The sequence below is a fragment of the Myodes glareolus genome, chromosome 1 (assembly GCF_982192425.1).
Source record: "Myodes glareolus chromosome 1, mMyoGla1.1, whole genome shotgun sequence".
Lineage (NCBI taxonomy): Eukaryota > Metazoa > Chordata > Mammalia > Rodentia > Cricetidae > Myodes > Myodes glareolus.
This window is the reverse complement of record NC_142026.1, coordinates 29,045,325-29,068,789: the sequence shown is the minus strand read 5'-3', so window position 1 is coordinate 29,068,789 and position 23,465 is coordinate 29,045,325. Positions and strand designations below refer to the sequence as shown.

Here is a 23,465-nt window from a genome sequence, read left to right as displayed (position 1 = left end):
GCTAGAACTATCAGGAACGGAGGGAGGCCGCTGGCCTAGGGGTCAGGGAGACTATTTGGTGATGGGGCGAAGGGATGCCCACAGGATCTGGCAAGAAGGTAGCTGCCTGCGACACGCATTGGCAGGTCTGAGGCTGTTCTTTGTTCTAAGTAGGGAGTTGGAGGTGGCTCCTAAAGACTTGCCCTCAGGAGGATAATGTTGTCACTGTCTTCTGTCAGGGTGCAGCCCTCCTTGACCCCCTTGTGCTCATTTGTTGTACTTCATGCTAGACCCTTGTCCATTTCCTGATGACTTCTTTGAAGCTAACGTGGGTCATTTTTCTCACATGCAGGGGTGGAGCACACTCTTAGAGACACAGAAGATGAAATGCAGGGTATCCTTCTTGCTGTCAGTGGTCTCAGGTTGTACCATAGGGGATACAGTGGCAGCCCTGATCTGGCAGCATCTTGTCATAGGTTTGGCCCACGTCACCTGCTGCATCTCTGAGCCCACCCCCAGGATGGTGTCCTTGTCCTCATGCAGGCAGAAGAGTACAGCGTTGCTTGCCATTCCCTCTGGCATGGTTGATTTGCACACCTTTATGTCACTGGTCAGCCACCTGAGACAGCCACACCAGAGGCCGTGTTTCCAGAAGTGAGACAAGGAAAGCCACAGAAGAACTGGGGCCCTGTAGTTGCTGCTGAGATTCAACTGTGATACGGGAGAATTGTCTGTATTCTGTCAATCATTTTAATAAAATGCTGATTGGCCAGGCAGGCAGTATAGGCGGGAAAGCCAGACAGGAAGTAGGGGTGGAGCAAAGAGACTGGGAGTATTCTGGAAGCAGAGCTCCCTCAGCACTCCTGCGCAGACCACTGAAGAGGCAGCATGTAACTTGCCCAGCTGAGAAAGGTACGGAGCCATTATGGCTAACATAGATGAGAATAATGGGTTAATATAAGTTATAAGAGTTAATAAGAAGCCTGACCTAATGGGCCAATCAGTTTATAACCTTATGGAGTCCTGTGTGTGATTTTCCTTGGGACTTGCTGGCTTGTTGGGGTACTGGGCGGGACAGAAACCCCAACAAGCAGGCCCCTCAAGCTACACAACTGCATCCCCCGACCTTACTTTTCAAGACAGAACCTCTGCACTGAACCTAGAGCTGGCCTGGACAGCTAGAATGGCCCGCAGACTCCTGAGAGCTGCCTGCCCCCTCCCCATCCACGGCTGGGGTTGTGGGTGTGCTGATGCAGCCATAGCTTTTACCTGGGTGCTGAGGACCTAAACTCAGATCCTTATGTATGTGCAGCACTTTCCCCACTCATAGCAATCCTCCTACCTCAGTTTCCAGAGTGCTAGAGCTGCAAGCATGAGCCACCACTCCTGGCTCCTTCCAGCTTCTTTGTCATCTCTGCTAACTGCTTCTGGAGGCTGGCCTCTGCCCCTCTCCCATTTCACACCCCCTCTTCTCTTCCCAATAAATCTCCAGATTTTAAAGTAATTTTAATAAATAACATTTATTAAAGCAGCTGTGTCTGGTGACACGTTTGGGAAGACATGTGAGGTACAGGACCCCCACCCTGTCCACACATACAAGACCAACTGGGACAGCGAGAGCTTGTCATATCTCATACAACCCCCTTAGCCCCTGGGGACAGTGTGACCTTCACAGGGCTTCCTGTGTCGGCAAACCAGAGGCTAGAGTTGGCGGTGGTGCTCCCTTGCCAGCCTCTGTCCCTGTCTCACACCAATCCAGGGTCCCTGACGCTCTCTTCTGTCTGGAAAGCTGAGCGGAAGGCCTTCAGGGCCTGTACTAGCAGCCGCGGGAGACTGTGAGCCAGTGTAGAAGGCTCCAAGCCAACCAGCCCACTGAAGACCACATGCTGGTCCCCCAAATCGGCCCTCACCCAAGCTCTGAAGAGCCCTGTCAGTGTCTTGGAGCCCAGATCGGCCAGCACCTGCAGAGGGAGGAGGTCAGGACACACCTGGGGTCATTCCCTCCTCCTGGAGCCTAGGGACCCGCTTAGATCCTAGCCCCTCCCCCTCCCCTCCCCGAAGTTTCCCTAACTTCCTGATCAAGAGGATGTCCACATGAGCCCTTTCGCTCTTACCTCTCTATCTCCCCTCGTGATATCCACCTGTTATCCCAGCTGGATTCCCCTGTCCCTTCGCTGCACTGGTCTCCAGTCAGGTGAGCCTTCCCAAGCCACTGTGAAGGAGCCTGGGCAGCCTGGGGACGTACCTCGTCAAAGTTCATGGCCAAATGCTTAGCCGGGATCTGTAGGATCCAGGCATGTGTTCGCTGAATGGCTGCCAACTTCTGTTGCAGAGACTCTAGCCCAGGGCAGCCTACAAGAAGAGGAGATCTCCAGACTATCATAAACTGGACAGCAGAGGGTGCTAGGGATGAATCTATCCTAGGGCCGGCATCCTCTGCGGGCTCCTGATGGGGAAACTGAGGCTGGCAGAGATTCCATGGTCATGTAAAGCAGAGTGCCTCTATCTGACTGACACTAACGAGGGCTCAATGCCAGTCTTCCTAAAAAGTTATCTGTTCTCGCTGAAGAGAGGGAGATAGCGGTCTTTGTTGTCATTTAGGGCTTTCTAGCAGACAATCCACCACTTCTCTAGAAGGCCGGCAGGGGGCGACATTACCCTTTGTTTCCGCGCTCCGCTCTGGTTTTGGCTTCTGGAACCATGTTCCTGCAACTCGCGATCCTGGAGAAGACTGTGGGGTTAGGGTGCACACCTCGGCGATGGAACACCTGGACTCTAGGGCCTAGGCCTGACTGGGACACACGAGATACCTGAGAGTAACCGCTGTTCACGAACATTGTGGCCGGGAGGGTCCCGGAGCGACGGAGTGGAGCGAGCAGGCGTGTGGACTCCACGTCGCAACCCCGGCCGGGGACCGAGCAACTCTTGCGCCCCCTGCAGCAGGCCGAGCAGTGTATGAGCCAGCGACCGCATCTCTGAGGGTGGGACAAAGGTCTGAGCGGCCGTCCCTGGTTGAGGGGCCGTCCCTTACCCCGACCTGGGAGAACGGGACTGACCGCACCGCCGTCGGCGTTGCAGACACTGCTGGAGAGCTAGGCGCGCACAGGAGCGCTCGGACCCCGGGCACAGGCGCGCGTAGAAGGCGCAGAGCCCTGCTTTGTTCGGGGCTGGCTCCTCATCCAGGGGGTCCCAAGTTAGAAGTTCTCGGCAGCTAGGCTCGCGAGTGGAGGGGGCCGCTGCAAGCAGATGACAGATTACTCTTTGTATGTGGGTCAATTAGTCACTCATCCTCAACTCCTCCAGAGGCCAGAGCAGCCGGATGGAAACTGGCTTATCCAGAGCAGTCTGAGGGACCGTTGTAGGCAAGGGGCACTCACCACTCATCTGCTCCTGCAGCCAGTCTTTGAACACGGCCACACGGGTGTAGACCCCAGGCTTCCCAGGCTCCCCACAGCCATCCCCCCAAGAGGTGACTCCAAAGAGGACCTCTCTGGGGTGCGGGCCTGGTTCGGAACAGGTTAAAGGGCCTCCGGAGTCACCCTAAGGGACCAGAACCAACAAAGAACAATGCATTCACCATGTCTCTGAATTACACCTGTCTCGTACCTGGTAGGGAAGGCGGATCCCCTTTCATTTTATTAGCAAAGACTTAGCAGTTGGTAGGAGCAATCAGCCAGACCCCAAAGAGAAGAGGATTATCTTGCCAAGGGGAACAGCACATCTAGCGCACCCTTTCAGTCTGAGCTCATACCTGGCACGAGTCGATGCCCCCCGCCAGGTAACCAGCGCAGAGCATGGTGCTGGGACGCAACCCAGGTCCCAGGGCCTTTTGACACGTGGCTGCACTGAGCAGCGGAACACGGGCCTCCCTCACCACCTCAGACTCGGGCCCGTCTACAGGAAAGAATGTAGGCGATCCGGGTTTGGAGGGCAGAAGCTTCACCTTGCGATTTCCCCACTTGCCCTCTTAGATTCTTTTCAGTTTGTGAGCTGGAACATCATCCTAGCCTCCCCAAACTCCATCTCCTTCGCTTTCTTTCATGCCCTCGCTGGTTTGTCCACTACCACTTGAAGTTTACCCAGGCCCTAGCTGGCAATACCTTCGAAGAGGGCTCCCCAGCCTGCGATGGTGCATGGGGTGCCGGCAGGAGGCTCCCTAGAGCCCTGGGGTAGACATATGGGGCGCGCTGGCCCCTCTGGGCTCACTGGCGTCCACAGCTGTACCAAAGCCAGGTCATTGTGAAAGGTCTGCGGGTCAAACTGGAGAGCTGGTGTCAGTACAATGTCAAGGAAGAGAGTTTGGGGTGCTGCTCCCAACCCCGAGGACACAGCGCGTGTTGTCTCACCTTAGGGTGGGGCAAGATGCGGTTGACCTGCACTTCCTCCGCTTGCTCCCCCTGGGGACCCTCAGCTAGTGTCACAGTCCAAAGCAGTTCATTCGAGGCACTGCAGAGCAAGCAAAAGGTTTCAGGCATCAGGAACAGAGGTGCTGTAAGGTTCCTTGGAGGCCCAGCCCCTTATGCACCCTTACGGCACAGTGAGCATGCAAATGTGGCTATTGCGGTCCCAGGGGCATAGAGAAATGCCTCGGAAGGAGAGGCTCCCCAGAGTGGGAGAATACACGTTATGGTGCCCTCCCATCCTGGGGTTCCTCCTCCGCAGTCGGCATTTTGGAGTCCAGGACTGGGAGCCGGCTTCCGCTAGGGGGCAGCAGAGACCTGCTCGGCTGTGCTTTGGCCCATGGGTGTTAGACTCCTTCCGGACTGGGTAGCCCTGCTGGGCAGGTGCCTGGGCTCTCGACGACGTACCCGGCGAAGCAGTGTGCAGCCGTGAGCACCCAGGACGCAGCCACCAGGACGCCGCCACACAGTGGCTGTCCCCTAAATTGTAGCCTCACGAGCCAAGGCCAAGCCCCGAATGGAGCCGTGTTGCCCCCGACTATGCGGCTATGAGCCCGGGTCACGTTGGCCACGCCCTGGCGCCTTTCGCCGCAAGGTCCTAGAATGTCAGAAACGGCGTCATGAAGGAAAAGTTCTAGCTGTCTTCATAGTGAGACCCACTTCGCTCTCAGCCCTGCTCTTTGGAGCCTTTTAGTCTCACCTAGCTCGGGTGGGTCCTGGAGGAGGGCAGCTTGAAGTCTGGGGCGTCCAAGTCCTATTGAGAAACAATTCTTGATCTTCGCTGCCGCCCTCTTGCGGACCTTCACCCTACGCTGGTTCCGAGCCTTGTCTCTCAACCACACCCCTCCTGGGCCACCCTCTAGCACACAGGTTTGAGCAGCTGTGAATTGCGACCACATGAGCCCACACTGTCCCCACCTCCCTGCTATGCCTCAAGTTTGGCATACCCCTTCCATTTGGACCTTCAAAACCAGTCTGACCCCCAGGAGGTAGGCATGGACAAGTGAATCAGTCCTCTGTAATAGCGTGAGTTTGCTGGGACATGGGTGGGGGTAGCCCTGTTAGTACAACCTTGGCATTCATGCAGTCTGTGCTGGATCTCCATCAACACACGCTTTATGGCCCACTGGGCGCTCCTCTGGGCAGCCTGCAACGCCTGAGTTCCCTGGACGGACAAAACTGCTGGGACATGGGACACAAAGTCACATCTCCTTGGCAGAGGACCTCAGTCTAGCCTTCCTGGACCCGGAGACGATGGGGAAGCAGGGTAGCTCTTGGATCACCAGGCATGTCGAGATAGGGAGAGGGACCAGGGTCTGAGGCTTGGTCCCCAGGGCAAATGGTTTCCACTGCTCAATTTAATTGGGCCGGAATCTCTGAGAAGTTTCTTTCTTCAAGGCTTCTGAGGAGAATCACTACCCATTGGCACCTAGTAAATGTGACTGAGGTATCCATTTGGGGACTGAATTGCCAAGGCATGCTGCCCTGGATGTCTAACTTTGCTAACTTGGAAACCCCTTGGCAGCACTCTGTGCCTCTGTTTCCTGGGTGAGGCGGTCTGCCCACTCCCTTTCTTCCTATATTTCAACTCCAGGCCCATCCTCTCAGCAGGTGGGCTTAGACGGGCCACAGGTCCTCATAACTGCCGTTGACAAGTTTATCTTCTTTGCCCAGGGTCTCATTTTCTCTAGGCCCCTCCCATCCCAGTGGCTTCTTCAGATGGACCCGGCTCACCTTGCAGGGTGTCGGGGGACAGGCGCATGTACAGCGGATGCCCGCGGGCAGTCTGGGAGTCTGGGGACAGTAGCAGCAGCAGAAGCAACACAGCCAGCAGCATGGTGACCCCGGGGCCGAGGCAGGAGACCCTGTCCTCTTCCTGGAATCCACCCTCTTCTATGATTCTTCCTGGGCTCAGGATTTGTGTTCCTCAAACCGCCCAATCCTGTTTCCTTACACTGAATTACCCATTTCTAGTGGTCTGCACCTCACCTGGCCCTCACCTCCTGGGAGCCCTCAGGGAAATGGTGCTAGGGGGCTATATAGAGGACTGAGGGGGGGGGGTGCGTGGGAGGTCAGCCAGGCCTGGGCAAGGGAATGAGGTAGTGGGCTCGACCCTCACCTTTGAAGTTTCATCATCCCGGCTCTGAGTCCCCCCACTTCTGTCAAAGCAGCCCTTGTTACTGCGGCTGCTTCAAAGAGGTAGAGCCCGGGATGAAAAGCCGACGGTTGGGCTGGGGGCCAGGCAGAGGGAGACTGGTGGGCAGGGATTGGGAGGGAGATCCCCATCTGCTTCTGCCCCCTGGGGAGTTCACTGCTATGTTGGGGGCAGGTCCTCTTGAAGGGAGGAGAGCAAGGGGTAGGGGTGGGTGTCCTGGGCATTCTTACCCTCTAAGCAAGCCACTGAATGCCCAGTTCCCTGTCCCTAATTGTTTGGCAGTGTCCCTCTTCCATGTGGCCATTTCTAAAGATGATCAAAGTATCCTAATTTGCGCCTTAATTGCTGCACTGGGGTAGCGGGGTGGGAAGAGGCAAAGGCGGGAGATGAAAGGCCTCACTGTGGCCCAGTTCAGGGAGCGCAGAGCCCGGCAGCTTCTGAGCCTCTCACAGACCCCTGTCCCTGCCCGCTCAGTCTGTCCAGCATTGTTTTCAGTTGTCGTGACCCTGATCTGGCAGGAGGGAGTCTTGAGACTCCATAAATAGGCAGCTGTCCTGGTATCCAGTGACCACCTGGGCTAGGGAGGGGCCTTTGGATAAAAACAAAAAAATTACTCCCCTCTCCCGGAAACCTCGGTTTAGGCTGGCAACAAGGTTAACTTTGGTTAAGTGTTTAAGTACAGAAATTGGGACATACTGTGACCAGGGGCTGTATTCTCTGCAGAAGGACTATTTATCATAGTACTTACACATTCTTCCCTCTGTTACTAACACACTGCATTCAGGAAGGTGGGAAAATTCTAGGTACAGATTGTTGTGTGACTTTAAAGATACAAAGGATCAGAGTCACCCGTGTAACACAGGGTAAGTCTTATGTGATCTCCAAGTTCTCAGTAGAGAGGTGTGTTTCCTGCGTTCCTGCTGTAGCCTGACCAGGCCAGTGGGTAACATGGAGTCCATCTTTCCTCCCTCTACCTCCCTGGCATAGATCAGGCTTTGAGGGCTCTGATGGCCAGAAGGGAGCAGACCCTTCTCTCACCCACACAACACAGGGCAGGGCCTGGAAACTCAGTGACTTCATGTCTGCTCCTACAAGTGGAGATGCCCCCGCCCCCGCGCCTCTGTCCAAGGTAGTCAGAACTATCTGCACTTCTGAGTCTGGTCATCTGCCACCTGTAGGAGAGCAGGGCTTGTCTGCCCTGTCCCTATGCGGTCCCCGGCACCAGGACTGAGCCTGGCATATGCCTGTAATGAGCAGTTCGGGCTCCTGTCCTTGCTTAGAGGTGCCTTCCCCTCCTCCCCATGTCCTTCTTTTTGTCTATTGCCACATCTAAGCCCTTAGCTTCTTGGGCATGGACTGGGGACGGAAGGAGGCTCTGCACTGTGCAGCCAGCTGGTCTGCTCCAGGAAAGAGCATGGGGGGGAGGCTGTCTAGAAAGGAGATGGGAAAAAAGGGAGAGGAGAAATCAGGGGTCACACAGATATCATTAAAGGTCCCCCTGTGTCCCCATCTGCACCCTGCATGTCACTCCCCACAAGGAAACAAACCAGGACAGACCAGGAGGAGGTGGGGAGAGCTGTGCTCTGCGGATCTCAGTTGCACTCCTGTCCTGTAACTGACAGTGACTGCATGAGGTGCAGTGCCCCCAATCATAGGCTCTCCAAAAACTTCTGGGTGCAGGGGTGCACACCTGTAATTCCAGGAAGTGGAGGCAGGATGACTCTGTGGCCTCAGGACTTGGAAGCTAGTCTGGGCCTCAAAGCAGGACTATATCTCTTATGAAATAAAAGGCTGTCTTCCTTCATCTGTTCCTAACTCAGAGGGAGAGGAGTCTGTGCTCCTGGAGGTTTTAGAATAAAGGACTGGGTTTTCATAGCCACAAGCTAGGCTCGGACACTTGCTACTAACACACTAATCAAAGAGATAGACTTATTTAATGTGGTCAATTTGGAAAAGGGAACATATAAAAGTTCCAGTGGCCTCTCCCATCAAGTCTGTCTTCTGGGGGTGCTGATATGAGATTTAGGTTAAAATCGACGGTAAATTATTCATGGCTGAGTGGTTGCTGTCAACATGTGGGTTGTGACCCTCACTGATTCACTCTTGTCTCAACTTCTGGGGTTCTACACATTGTCAGAAGAATGTGAACTCTCTTCCTGGGAAATAGGGTTCTTTCTTGGCCAGCATCAGACTAGTTTTTCTCTTCCCCCAGGATTCTTGGAGAAATTTAATTGGGGTACAGGGATAGGGTGGTATATTGTCTTAAGAGTATCATACCAATGGAGGGCCACAGCTCTACCTTGACCCTCCTAAGGGCAGAGAAGAGCCCTTAGCCCCAGTACTTCTAAGAGGAGGAAGAGAGAGAGGGAAGGAGAGAGGCACCTGTGAGTTCAGTTGAGGAGGAAGGGGTGGGGGATGGGGGGAACACAGGTGGGAGAGGGGCCGAAAGAGAGGTTAGTACAGTGTGTGTATGTGTGTGTGTGTGTGGGGGGTCCAGGCCCTTCCCCAGAGGCCAATAGTTATAGCCTCTTTGGTATGCTCTAGGGGAGGGAATTTCCCTCCCTCACTTAGGCCTCCAGGTAGGCACAGAGGGTCTCACGAAATTAGTCCCAGCTTAGCATCAGGAGGCAGAGGCAGGCAAATCTCAGAGAGTCTGAGGCCAACCTGGTATACATAGTGAGTTTAAGGCCAGCCAGTGATACACAGTGAGACCCTGTCTCAAAACGAAGAGACATTGACTTCCATACTTGGTCAGGAGGGGGAGCAAAGGGGCACAGGAGGATGAACTTGCTTAAGACACCCCCAGGCTGTCCCACTCCCCACAGTAACCCCTGCATCGGCATCAGCTGACCTGATGAGCACAGCAGTGGCCATGGACTGATATGCTGCTGCAATGAAATGTGAGAGGGGACTGACATCAGAGAGGGATGAGGGACCACTCAGCTGTGACTCAGAGCTCAGGCCTGAGCATCTGACTGCACTCCCATGTGAGCTTTAGTGAGTCACTTCCTGCCGGGTTCCAAATCATCCCCCCAAAAGATGTGCTAGAATTCTAACCCCCTTACCTCAGAATGTGACCTTGTTTGGAGCATGCAGTAAGGAAGAGGTTTACGTCCAATATGACGTAGAGACAGAGGCCATCGGTTGAAGGATGTGTGACGGCACAAGCAGGAATTAAAGGGACACAGACCTAAGAATGACAAGGACTTCCAGAAAGACAGGGAGAAAGGAGAAAAGCAGGAAACAGGTTCCTGGCAGTGGCCTGCAGCAAGCAAGGCCCTCCTGAGCCCTTGACCTCAATGTGGCTCAGGTCTGCTTTAAGCACCCAATGGGTGTTATGTGACAACAGCCCCTCACGGATGGACGGCTTCTCCTTCTGCCTGTGTAGCCATCCAGGAGAATGGGTCAATATCTGCCCTGTTGGGAAGATTAGCAGAGTTGACATAAATTCAATCTTCTTGCAAGGGGCTGGCAGGGTCATCACTCTGGGTCTGGGGGCAGGGGCTAGGATGCTACTTCCCTGAATGAACAGGGGAGGCTGCAAGGAAGATGTGGCAACCCAGAAAAGGCAAAGGTACATGGGGTGTTGGCAGCAAGAGGGAGCTCCCCAGGGGCTGAGACTGGCTTCACTTCAGAGGGTGGCTGAGAAGGGGTCTTCCTAGTGGCTATGAGCTCCCCTCAGTTTCTTAGCTTTGCTTTGCACTCTGACCGTCTCAATTTCTCCAGGCTTTAGGAGGAACCTGGGAAGGTGGGGGTGCTGTCTGGGAGCAGGCAGTGGCTGAATCTGGCCTGTCTGCTGTGGGCTCCACAAATTGAGAACAGGGCAATATTTACCCGAAGGGCTCTGTGACTGGGCAGGCCCTTCCTTTCCCTTCCCTTCTTACCCAGGCCGGCCTCAAACTTAAAGCAATCCTCCTGACTCACCCAGACACTGGACATATCCAGACAACCACCCACATCACTGCAGGCCACTGACTAACTTGTGATTAAAAGAGAACAGACCGTTGTACAGCCAGAATTCTACCCCTTCTCCCCTCCCTTCCTCCCTCCCTCTCTCCCTCCTTCCCTCCTTCCCTCCCTCCTTTTCTCCCTCCCTCTTCCTATTTTGGTACTAGGGAATGAACCTAAGACCTTGCCCACACTAGGCAAGGACTTTCCAACCAACCTACCGCTCCAGTCTTCTTTTTAATTAGTTATTAGTTTGTTTCTCTCTCTTTTTTCTTTCTTTCTGTTTGAGACAGGGTCTCAAGTAGCCTAGGCTGGCCTGAAACTACTGTGTGCTAAGGATCCTCTTCCCTGTGTCTAAGAGCTGAGATTCCAGGTATCTGCACCACGCCTGCTATTTGTTTTTTACTTTTTGCTTTGGAGATGATCTCCCTAATTCACCCAGGCTTACTTTGAATCCACTCTGTAGCCTAGAATGACCTGGAATTTTCAATCCTCTTGCCTTAGACTCCCCGGTAGCCAGGATTACAGGCCTATGTAATATTTTCCTCTTCATCGTCCTCCCTTTCTTCCCCCCTCTTCTCTCTCTTCTCCTGTCTTTTGCCTTTAATTCTTTTTCTTTTCCTTTCTGCCATTTCTCATCACACATTTCCTTCCCATTTCCAAAAATGTGGTTTAAGCTGTGTTGCTCTGATTTTTGGTAACTGAACGCCTTCCATTCTGATATGGGATTCTCATTATCCCTTGGGATGGTTTAATGCTGATTGTCAACTTGACAGGATCTAGGATCATCTTAGAGAGAAATCGATGAGTATGTCCTTGAGGTATTTTCAGGAAGAATTGGCTTGGGTGGGAAGGCCCACCCTAACTGTAGGGGACACCACTCCAGGACTGCAGTCACGAACTTCAGAAAGGGAGAAAGATAGGCGCAACAATCCTCCCAGTGTGAACAGTTTTCTCTCACTGCCATGGTTACCCTGCCATCTTGGACTGTGCCCTTGAACTGGGAGCCAGAACAAACACTCTTTGAGTTGCCTATTTTTTTTAAGGCACTTTGTCAAAGAGGAAAGTAACAAATAAACCCCAGCTCCTGTGTAATACGTTTTTCCTTGATCAGGATTTCAGACATTTTTGTTAACATTAGATGATCTTTTTTATTTGTTTTGATTTCCTGAGACACAGGTGCACACTGTAGTCCAGGCTGACCTAGAACTCAATGTGAAGCCCAGGCTCACTTCAGATACAAGGCAATCCTCCTGCCTCAGTCTTTTGTGTGCTGGGATTACAAGGGTGAGCCAGTATGTCTGGCTTAGATGGTCTTTTTAGAGAGACACATCTCGGGGGCCAGGGGTGTTTGCCTGGTATGTACAAGGTCCTGGGTTTGATTCCCAGTACTGCATAAATTGGGCATGGAGTAGTCCTCCCAACACTCAGGAGGTGGAGGCAGGAGAATCAATTCAAGATCATCTTGTGAACATTGGGAGTTTGAGGCCTGATGAATCTGGGATCCGTGAGACCCATTTGTGTCTGTGAGTTTGGGGAGACATTGAAGAGGCAAGCTGGAGTCATGTGGCTCTCTTTAGGGTCACTTCTGTACATGCTTCCCACACAACTTAAAATTAAATTTCATCAAGTCTATTAAAAATCTTCAGTTAGACCCTTCTTACAACAATATTAATTTCTGTCAGTTTGTCTCTAAACTTCTATCTGCATCAATGCAAAATGAGATTTCTGGAAATAATGACTGTTCATTAATATTAATAATGTTTAATTTCTTTCTTTTATTATTTTTTTTTAAAAGACAAAAGGTGCCACTGAGTGGCTTGGGCTGGCCTCCGACTCAAGGTCCTCTACCTCAGCCTTCTGGTGCTGGGGAGACTGCAAGAATGCACCACTACGTCACCCAGCAACAAGCATCTTTGCTTTTGAAGCTGAGACATTTTTACGTTGCTTTTAAACTTGTTTCCTTGCGTTTCCCTGTATTGCGGGGGGGGGGGGTGTCTTTAAAACCAGCAGGTAGCGTATGGTGTGTGACAGTACAAATGTTTAGAATATTTTTTTGAAGTATGAGAAGTAGAAACCTTCTCAATGATACGTGTTTGTTGATGGAGTATTTCACTCCCAAATGTTTATTACTGTCAAATACTGACCAAACAAAGGCAATTCCATGAAGTTCAAGGTATTATCGTGTGTCAAGCCTTCACCATACCTGTTTAAGAAGTCATGTCTCTCTAGAGGAGGAGATATCTACTCTGATTGTGCCTGTTCCCGAAGACCTCTCTCCTGACCTCAGCGCAGGCCAGCCTCTGGGCCCACTGCACCTCCTCATTACCACTCTGTAGGGCTTTCCTGCGGCACCCACGCCTCAGGAACGGTGGGAGGTCCTAGAAATGGGAGGATTGGTGTCTGGGATTTGCCTTCTCTTCAGTGATGGAGCTGGCAGTGAAGAAGTGGGGGGCAGAATGGACAGAGTTAGGGGAGCTGCAGTGGCACCTGGTGGGCAGGGCCTGCAAATGGCCGGTGAGATGCTGAGGAGCTAGGGTCCTGGAGGGAAGAAGGGGAGAACCCAGAGCTGCCAAATTTTCTTCAGTGCCTCTTGGGAATCTTGTACCCCTGATCCTGATTCCAGAGTAGAGGAGAAATGAAGAGAGAGTTTGAGAGCATGCAGCCTGGGACTCTTCTGCGGTGCCCCAGACACGCTCTCCTTTGGTTTCCAGCTTCCGGGCACGGAGTTGAATCTATATCAAGGGCCCCTCTGCAGGCCACACCCAGTTCTTGTTTACAGCATCAGACTCTGCCCCTAAGAACCAAGAGAGGGGGATATCTAGGGTATGGACCAGAAGGGAAGCCAGGAAGGTGTGGGACAGTACACAAAGCCAATAAATCCCTGGAGGCAATTACAGAGACCAAAGCAGAAAAGGGTGCTCCTGCTCCGCCTGCTGCAGCCACTATTCTTGCACACACATGCACACACACGCACGCGCGCGCGCACACACACACACAGAAGCCAACCCATTTGCAGGGTAATGGCTTAGCGACAGCAGGAATTATCTGCAGCATTAGAGGCAGCCGCGATAGGTGGGCAACCTTGGCGGGCGGGGGGGGGGGGGGTGTCGCTACTTTGCTGTGATTTTGGGGATTCCAAAGGAAGAGATAGATGATTGCAGACTAGGATCTGGCACTGAAGGAACAGAGAGTCTTGGAGGAACTACAGAGGGCATGGTAAAGGAGAGGGCCAGCCCCTGCTGCTGTAGCCTCTCTCTCTGTCCCAGGCCCTGTAAATGATACCAGTTACCGGGAGGACTGGCTCAGGGCTTGCGGTAACCTAGCCCCGGCTTGACCGCATGCTCTCTTCCTATCCAGCCTCAGGTTGCTATAGCCAGCGACCAGAAAGGGACAGAGGGAGATGAAGGGGCACAAGAGGACCCAGGAAGATGTCTGGGACTGTGGGTGTGGTGGTGGTTGTGATAGGAACATGGCAGGCTTTGAATTAGTTGGTTATTTCCTCCAGAATGGGCCTGGCTGTATGGGGAGGTCGCAGTTTAGAGCAGGAGCTGGATCAGGAAACTAGACCCCCCCAAATCTGGATCTTGAGGTGTCAAGCTTAGGATTGAGATGGCAGTCCTTCCCTACCCCCAAATCTGCAGCTGGGAAAAGGTGGTGGGGCAAAATGTTGGGGATCAAGTCAGCGTGGGGTGGGACTGGTCCCAGGTCCTCAGTGTCCTGCCTCAGGGCTCTGCTAGGCCAGGCATCTTCCTTGGGGGTGCTGGCTTTTGAGTCATGCCCATCACCCTGACAATAAAGCCAGGCTCCGTGACTCTGGCAGCCGTGGAGCATCCTGCCCACCTGCAGGCACACCCAGATTGCATTTACTGAAATAAATGGCTGGAGAAAATAAATCCTGCACACATGATTAATGGGAGGCAGGGAGAGAGGCTGGCAGCCACCGTGAGGAGGAGCCCCTGGGAACAGAGTGACACTCCAGGCACCGAGCCAGCACAGATGCAGGGCCTCCAGGAAGGGGGTCTGACAGCGATGTTACCAACCGCTAGGGTCACTGTGGCGCTAAACCACCACCATACAGGGAACCTGGCCCCAAGACTAAAGACGGCCCCAGCCTGGCTGCCATCAAGGCTGGTGGTGCAGAGGAACCCACCCACCCTGAGCTGGGATCTCTTGGATGTTGGGGTTCCACTTGCAGACCTGATTATCTGTGTGTGAGAGGGGATCATTAAAGAGAAGGTCTCAGGAAGAGGGATGGGGGCAGCAGGGATCTGGTTAGCTCTTAAACCCATCAGCAAATCATGGTAAGGTCTCCCCAGCCTCAGGCTCCACATCTGTTCAATGGAACCAAGTCCAGTACTCATTGGGCTGTTGAGAGGGTCAGCAGTGTCCCTATACAAAATCCCCACGAGGGTGCTGGGCACATAGGCAACCATCTTAGATAGCGAATTCTGGGATTGCAGATCTGTGCCACTATATCCAACCTACAAATATTTAAAAATACATAACTATTAGGGGCTGGCTAGATGGCTGAGTGGGTAAGGATAGCTGCTTGCAAGCTCAAAGACCTGAATTCGATCCCCGAGACCCCCATGGTCGAAGGAGAGCACTGATACCTGCAAGCTGTCCTCTGACCAACACACATGACATGGCATGTGTTCATAGACACAAAAAGCAAATCAATAAAAAATGTAAGAATTTTTAGGGAGCTATTTCCTCCTGGTGGTTTCCAGGTGGACTCTCTACCCAAGACTGAGGGAGCCAGAAGAAGGCCTGGTACTGGGCGACTGTTCTCTTTGCAGGCCCTGACCTCCAGCCCGGTTGGCCCAGGCCTAAGCGTTAGTGTGGTCGATGATGAGTCTGGACAAAGCAGGCGTGGGAACCGTTGCTTCACAGAGACCAGGGATGAGCTGAGAGTCGGCATCAGTGGCTGGGACCAGAGCAGATCAACCAAACCCTGACCAGTAATGGTCACTGTACTCAAACAGTTCTCTGAGGCAAGAACTCCGTAGGTGGGGACTCAGAGAAAAAGCGGAGCACTCCTGACCTTGGTGGGAGCTGAAAAAACACAGACAACAGGCTCCCTGGTGGCACAGTCGCCACATTGTGGCCGGCTCAGCGGTGAGATCCGAGCTGGGATCAGAGAAACACTGCCTATGAGAAAGAAAGGGGCGCAGAGGCGTTGATTCTCCAGCCGCAGACCCAACTCTTCCAGGCGGCAGTGAAAACGCCCTGCAGGCGCGAGGCGCCTCCTGGTGGCTCTGTGTGAAAGATGCAGGCCTTGTGCAGGGGTGGGAAATCCTAGGCAGTGACTGCTTGAGGTCCAGAACTGCGTGTGGCAGGACTGAGGACAAACCCAAAGGGGTCAGAACAGGAGAGACGTGAGGGCACATTTCAGAAGCCCCTCCTTCCGCCATCTACCCTTCAGGAGACTCCTCTTTCAGACGTAGTCATCAGAAGGGCATCTGCTCTACCTTGAGATCTTCTGGGACTGCTTTTCTGCGCCCCAGGACCCCAACACTGGGCCCCCATCTCCAAATCATCCTCTTCTGAGTCAAGAGTAGTTCTGCTGGAGCCAGCTTCCTGAGTTGTATGACACATTTTCTGTGTTCCCTCTGTCTTGGGAATATTGAGGTAATAGGCATGTGCTGCCACATTTAGTTTGTGGGGAGTTGGTGATGGGAAAACCAGGGCTTTGAGCATGCTTACAACCACTCTACCAATTGAGATGGATGCCCAATTCTTGAGCGGGGTCTTGCTCAACGAGACTTAAGGGCTTTGCGTCTGTGACCTCAGAGGACTGCATGAAACAGGTTGCTCCCAGGAAGCTGGGAGAAGACCATCTCCATTCTGGGATGGTCACAGTTTTTAGCACTCCTACATGAGTATGCCCCTGCAGGCGTGGAGAGGAGATGGAGGGCATCCCAGCAGAGGGCTGGGGTTCTGGGTAACCTATATGATCTCATGATGTATTTAAACTGCTCCCTCCACTGAACCTCATGGGAGGCCCATTTTCCAGACCCTCATACTGAGGCACAGAGAGATGGATGATCTCCCAGGTCTGAATGTGAGCCACTGGAAGACCCCTCTGAGGGAGAAAAATGGTGCTCCCTGGGACTTGTCCTGGGCTTCACATTGGTTACTCAGACATGGTAGGACTGGGGGAAAATAAAATCAGCATTCACTTAGGAAGTTTATTGAATATGCCTCTTCTCGGCATCCCACAAGGGGGTTCCTGAAACCAAGCCACAATCTCTAGGCTCTCTAACTGGGCGCCTGAAGCAGGCACAGCAAGGCTGCCCCACACCCTGCTTGAGTCACAACGCAGGGGTGGAGCCCTGGTGGGGAAGGTGGGCTCAGGGTGCCATGGGGAGGGTGCAAGGGGACATTTCCCCATGGGCATCTCTGGAGCCCATCACGTCCTTTCTCTCTGATAGCCTCTGTCTGTGCTACACCTAGTTCAAACCTCGTTCACTGTCTGACTCCATTGTCCTCCTCAGAGACCCTTTCCCCAGCCAACCCTTCTCCTCAGAGATCCATCATGGAGAACCAGTGTTGACCGAAGAGGGATCACAGGGTGCTTGTCCTAGGAACCGGCTTATGGGAACAGGGCCCCTCCCCTCCAGTCTAGCAACCAAGGTCACTTCTGCTAGGGCTGCCAGGCACACCCAATGCTCTCTCAGAATCAAGTAGAGGGACATCAAAGGACCAGTCACGGTGCCCCACCTCCAGGTGGCACTCTCCAGAGATGTATGTAGGTCTACAGTGAGGAACCTAGATGCCCCCTGGTGGCCAGCCTGCTCCTTCAGCCCCTTCATACCCCGTGAGTAAGCAGCCTCCTCCCTGGGTTTCCCTTCTGTTCCCCAAGTCCTCTCTGTCTGGACCGCCCCCCTCCCTGTCTACTCTGTCTGGGACTCTATCTCCTGTCTCTGTGACACCCTATCCTTCTTGAAGTGCCCCTCCCTTTGGTGTCTTTTACCAGGTTCCTTGGGAAGGTTCCGATCACCCCCCCACACCCTGTGCTCAGTCCTTCCCAAACCTCCTGCTCAGAAATATTCCCTGTTCTGCAGAGGCAGGGGGAGGGCATGTCCCCCTTCCCACGCGCCCCTGGCCAGGTCTAATATCTTAATGCAAGGCTATTACTCACTCAGCGTCCAGGCAGAGCAGGCCTCTCCCCTCCTCGTTTGTCATCCAGAGTGAAGCCTCTGTGCTGTTCCTCTGGGACCAGATTAAGGGACCGGCAGGCTGGATGAGCAAATTTAGTTGTAGCACGCCCCCACCTCCTCACTCCTCCTGCCTCAGCCTCCCATGCTCTGGATCCCCCCCAACTGTGGTGCCAGCTTTTGGTAGGGGGGCCTGGGGACGGTCTTGTTTCTGCTGCTGTTTCTCCAGTGCCTAGCAGGGGTGAGGCATACCCGTGACTGTGCTTCTGAGGAAAGGAGGGGACAAAAAGCTGGGTCCACGGTGCTCTAGACTTCTGTAAACTGGTGAGCATCTAAGGGAAAAATGCAACTAAGGCCGATGGTCCTTGGAGCCTGCCAGCCCTGTTTGAGCCAAATGCGTTCGTGCAATCTTTACAGTGCTTTGTGAGAGGTGCTGTTACTATGCCCATTTTTACAGAGGCTCAGAGAGGCTATGTGACTTGTCTAGGATCACACAGCAAAGTCTGTATATATCGGGTGTCGTGCTTTGTGCCTTTGTCAGTTTTCCAACTGTCTGTGGGAGAGGGCCTAGGGTACCCCACTTGACACAACTCTAGACTCTTCTCAGGGACTTTGCCCTACCATAGTCCTGTCCTGCATTTTGCTCTTGTTTCCTGAGAAGAGGGTGCTGTCTGTACTACTGGTAAATACCAGTCATGGGAGCAGAAGTGTGAGGCTCCCTGACCTGCCTGCCTTATCTCTGGGGGATCCAGTGCATCCTTGGTCCCCAATGCACTGTCCAGTGCCACTACACCCCCATACTTTGGTCTCACTCTTTTAGAACCTGCTACTTGGACCCCAGGAACTAGAGTCCAGAGCCCAGAGCTGAAAGCCTCCATGTGAGGAGTGGGGAAGGAGCCAGGGAGCCCACCTGGAGCCTTCCCGTTGTTGTCTGGACACCAACTCTTTCCACCTTCCCCATCAGCCTAGTTCCCATAGTAACCACCAGTTTGCTGTCTCCTAGCAACTAAGTGGTCCTTGGAGGGGGAGGCAGAGCAGCAGAGTGACTGACATTTAAGGCCAGAGCATTTGAGTTCAAATCCAGGCCACAGCATATTGTAGTTGTAGAGGTCTTAGGGCAGCCACCCTCCCTGGACCTCTGCTTTCCCATCTGTGAAATGGGGAGGCTACCACTCAAGGATCAAGCATTTAGCCAAGAATCTGAAACTGGGAAGGGCTACACAAAGGTGGGGACTGAGTGAAAGAGGACCAGCTGTTTAACACTAGACCTGGCACAAACGGATTGAGCTGGTCCGGGAGCCTCTTCAATGGAACAAGCCCAGTCTGTCTCATGCCCACAGTCCCTCTCGGGCTCTTTGGCCCTTCAGGTCAGTTCATACAGATGGGTATGGCAGTGGAACTCAGGCAGAGGTAATCACTTCACCCCAGGGTTTAGGAATGCATTCTCAGAAGTTGGGAGTTAGCAGGGAGGGAAAGATCACACACTTCCGGTCTAGGAAATCGGCTGCGCTTTTTGGCTCCCCTGTCCGTGCGGGGGAGGAGGGTAATGGAGGGTGTCAATATGAGTGGCTGCTGAAGATGCATGTGAACAGGCCAGCAATGGGTGCTCTGGCAGAGGCGCAGTTAGCCGAGGGGTGTCCCTCGAGCCCTGGCTTTGGGAGCCTTGTCCTCTGCCAGCTCTTTGGGGCATCTATCCTCAGATACTCATGGTGCAGGGGGAAGGGAAGGTTGAGCGGGGCGTTGATCTACCTTCACACATCGCTGCAACACCTTCCCCCCTCCCCCGGCCCCCACAGCCTAGGTGCGCTCTCGCAGCGGCCCTTCAGTCTGAACTTCCCCCCACCTTGCCCAGCCCCCTCCCAGGGGCCAGGGCTGAGGTCGCTGCGGCAGCTCGAGGCCGCCTGATTCAATTAACTAATTCCCGACAAGACAGATGTGCAATTCTGCGTTGCCTGCCATTAGGCGGAGATGAAGCACACGGCCGGGGTGGAGCGGAGGGGGCGTGGCGGGGGCGTGACAGTGACGTCACGGCCCGTTGGCTGACGTCAGGGGCGCCAGGCCAGGTGTCCTGCCGCGACCTAGAGGGCCCTGGTTCACTTTGTAGTGAGCCAGCGTCTGTTTCCTATACAAGTCTTGGTCTCAGGGCCTCGGGGGATCTATAGCGGGTCCATGATTGGGCCCAAGAGGCCTGGACACTTACGGATGTCTCCTCTCCTCAACCAGAGCCTATGAATTTGCTACTGTTCCCACTCACCCGACACAATCGCCCACACCAACGTCTCTTACTTTAGTATAATGCTTTCTGTGGGGACATGCTGGTGACCCGGGGACATTACATATGTGTGTGTGTGTACATTAAGGCACGCACACCCGTGTGTACATAGACCTATACCTGTAAGAATTTTGAACGCACACAATGGGTACACCCAGGCATATCCGCAGCCACTCCTGCACATGCAAGCCTTGAGTCTGACTTGACTTGAGCCCTCGGAGGCCCTTAGCTTTGCCAAAGGCAGAAACTCAGCTTTCCTCAGCTAGACTCTGAGGAGCATTACAGCCCAGGTTGGGGAAGGGGCAGGAGAGGGGGAAGGGAGCCTTGTCAAGGACACTAGCAAGGGAAGGGAGGAAAAAAAAATGAAGTGGAAGAAATAAAATCAAAAGGCTTTTAAGGCTGCTCTCTCCAAGCGGTTGATGTCTTGGCTGCGATTGCCGGCAATGAAATATTGTGCTCTCTGATCGCTTAATGCACAGAGCCCAGCAGCCCCCTCCCCACTGCTAGTGGCTGCATCTCCCCTCCCCCTCTGTAGCCCCCTCCTCCTTCCCCCTGGTAAAGCAGCCTCTTAGCTCCTAGAAGGGCCCAAGGTGTGTGGTGAGTTCCTGACCTGCCACTGCCCTAGGACCCAGAAAGCCACAGCTTGCTAAGGACCACAGCCTGGGCAGGAGAAGAAGCCCAGCTCCAGGTTAGGGCACCAGTGCCCTCTCCCTGCAGGGTGCTGGCTGGAGGAGTGTTTTGAGAGGCATGGGCACATCCTCAGTCAGAGGAAGAAGGGCATCAGAACCCCTGTGTAGCACATGGGGAGTCCCCGCTTAGGGGCTGGTGGTCCTGAGGTTAAGACACTGCTGGCTTGGTGAGCGACAAGGGTGGGTGGGTGGCTGACTGGTGTCTTGGCCTGATTCTCGGTCTCCAGTTACAGAGGAGCTCAGTGATAGTTAGAAGGCCTGGCTTTAAGCCTCAACTCTTCCTTCTAACTAACCCCCATCATTTTTTCTGGCCATATGACCTTGAGCAAACACAGTGCCTCACGCCTAAACTCCACATCAGGAAGGATGGAGAAAATAATAGAAATGGCCTCATAGGGTTATGGAGGATTAAAAGAGGAAAATATATGCAAAGTGCTTAGCACAGGAGGGGCCTGTAAGTGGGGGTAATTATCTCTGTAATCTCCCAATAGCTCCACCTCCCCTTGCTGGACTATGAGGCCTCAGCCTGGAGCAGGCGGAAAGGTGGGAGTGCCTGCAGCCCCTTCTCTCCTTGTCCTCTTCAGCTCTCCCACCCCACCCTACCCTCAGGCAACTGTTCACTCTGTGCGCCTTTCTGTCAGGGCCGCCAAATTGGCCAAATCTCCGTAATGCTAAAAAATTGGCCCATTAGCTGGCAGGGAACATTGACAGCCGTGAGTATGACTGCTGTAGGCTCCAGGGGTGGACGGTAAGGGTGGTGGGGGCACCAGGGCTCCTTCGGAGGAGCCAGTGTGTGTGTGCGTGTGTGTGTGTGTGTGTGTGTGTGTGTGTACATGTGTATGTATGTGAATGTGTGTGTGTGAACATGTGTGTGTGTGTGTGTGTGTGTGTGTGTGTGTGTTTGCATTCTTGTATATGTGACTCAGCCCCTGCCACAGTATGCCCGACATGCTGCTGGGAGTTTTCATTACATTGCCTGGTATAAACCCCACAATTCCCTGAGTGGTTGCCCCTTGTGGGATTCCCATGTAACTAACTGATGAGGGGATCGAGGCTCAGAGACAAGGAGGGCTCCAGCTCAGTGAGTATCGGCAGAAGACTCATTTCCTAGTCTGAGATTCTTCTGACCTCTGAGAGGTCCTTCCCCAGATTTCAGTGGTCCCCAAACACAGCCTGAGCTGCTTTCCCAAGGCTCTCCCTTGCTCCAAAACGTGTCCCCTCCCTGTCTTGTAGCCTTGTCCCCCTGAGAACTTCCCACTGCACGAGGACCCGTGACCAGCTGCTCCTAGAAGATGTCACCACCCAGACACAGCACTCACACTGGGCCATTGCCTGGCCTCCATCAGTGGCGCAGGGTTCCTCTCTGCCCTCCTTGAAAGTAACCTCCATCAGAGCTCAGCAAACCAGCAGAGGTCTTATTGTTCCCATTTTCAGAGGAAGACATCAAGCCTTAAAGAGACCGCGTAATCTGTTCACAGCTAGTAAATGGCGGTGCTGGGATTTCATCTAGAATATTCTCACTCTGAGGCCCGAGGTTAGTTCTATTTTTTCCAGTGATGGAGAGCTGCCTGGGGGTGTGTGTCATAACTCACTGGGGGGCAACTTTAATCCTAAGAAGGTCCCTACTCGTTCTTTCCATCCGTGTGACACACTGGGGACACAAAGACAATTGGAGACCCTCCCTTGGCCTTAGGCCAAGTTGCTGCACGCAGCGAAGGCTTCTCCTATCCTGCCTAGAGACCTAGGAGGTCCCCAGCCTCTTCCCTCCATTCCTGGATCACCTACCTCTAAGACCACAGAGCTACCATAGTGGACAAGAGGACAAACAGGCTGTCATCCTTGCCTTTAGGAGGGGAGCACTCCTCGGGGCCGTTGTGGCATCTGCCTTTAGCCCCTGCACTCTGGGGATGGAGGCAGATAAACCCCTGAATTCCAGGACATCCAGAGCTACACAGAGAAAGCCTGTCTCAAAAAAAGAGGGGAGTAATGTTGATGGACCTCGGGACCCCCGCTCATTCTTCCCCTGCCATCCTTCAACCATCCCGAGTGCTCCCACCCCAGTGCTTCCAGAAAACATCGCAAGGCACCAAAGATCTAATTAGACCCTGAAGACGTGACTCTTCTCACGACCCTCCCCAAGTGACCAAGGCCAACAGGATGTAGGGACAGCTAAGGCTGAAGAGCGAAGGCTGGCAGGTTGGGAGGAAGGTGTTTTCTCTTGGTCACATCTCTCCTGTCTCCTTGGCCATTGCTTGGCTGGGCTATTCCATACCCTCTGGCCCCACTGCCTGTTATTGACTGGCTAATAGTGTTCCCTCCCAACTGATGGCCAAAACCACACAGTACTGATCCCAAGAGAGGACCCCTCGTGCTCAGACTCTCATCCCCATAAGAGGAGGGATGACTGGGCTTGCCTTACCTCTCTGCTACATGAGGCCAGAGGAGGGAGACTGCCATCTACAAACAGGAGCAAGTCCTCACCCGTAACCTGACCATGCCAGGCCCCTGATGCACACTGCCAGCCTCCCACACTTAGGAGTCCCAGTCCCACCACATTTATTACAACAGTCCCAACTAGACACAGTGCATCCCCAGCTTGGCCATCCCTGGTGATGGGTGCCTTGTAGAGTTAGTCATGACTCCCAAAATGAGGGAACACAGGACAGTCTGGCCTCCATTGCACTGGAGATAAAGCTGGAATTCGGGGCTGGGAAGTGACCAGCTGATAAGGTGCATGCTATAGAAACGAGAAGACTTGAGTTCAGTTCTCTAGAACCCACGTTTTAAAACCAAATTGAAAAAGTACAGTCATACATGCCTGCAATCTGAGCGCTGAAGAGGGAGAGACTCTGTCTCAAA

At 53.6% G+C, this 23,465-nt stretch overlaps 1 protein-coding gene across 1 annotated transcript; it reads right to left on the bottom strand.

Moving 5' to 3' along the window:
• Nucleotides 1-1,585: 1,585 nt before the first annotated feature.
• Nucleotides 1,586-6,306, bottom strand: Prss56 (serine protease 56). The gene is given in 14 exon segments (XM_048428961.3): nucleotides 1,586-1,754; nucleotides 1,757-1,940; nucleotides 2,225-2,331; nucleotides 2,638-2,700; nucleotides 2,790-2,954; nucleotides 3,036-3,215; nucleotides 3,357-3,519; nucleotides 3,731-3,873; nucleotides 4,080-4,239; nucleotides 4,326-4,425; nucleotides 4,788-4,977; nucleotides 5,080-5,133; nucleotides 5,451-5,558; nucleotides 6,114-6,306. Coding segments are annotated over 14 exon segments (1,794 nt in total). The 5' UTR covers nucleotides 6,217-6,306; the 3' UTR covers nucleotides 1,586-1,680.
• Between the last annotated feature and the right edge of the window lie 17,159 nt (nucleotides 6,307-23,465).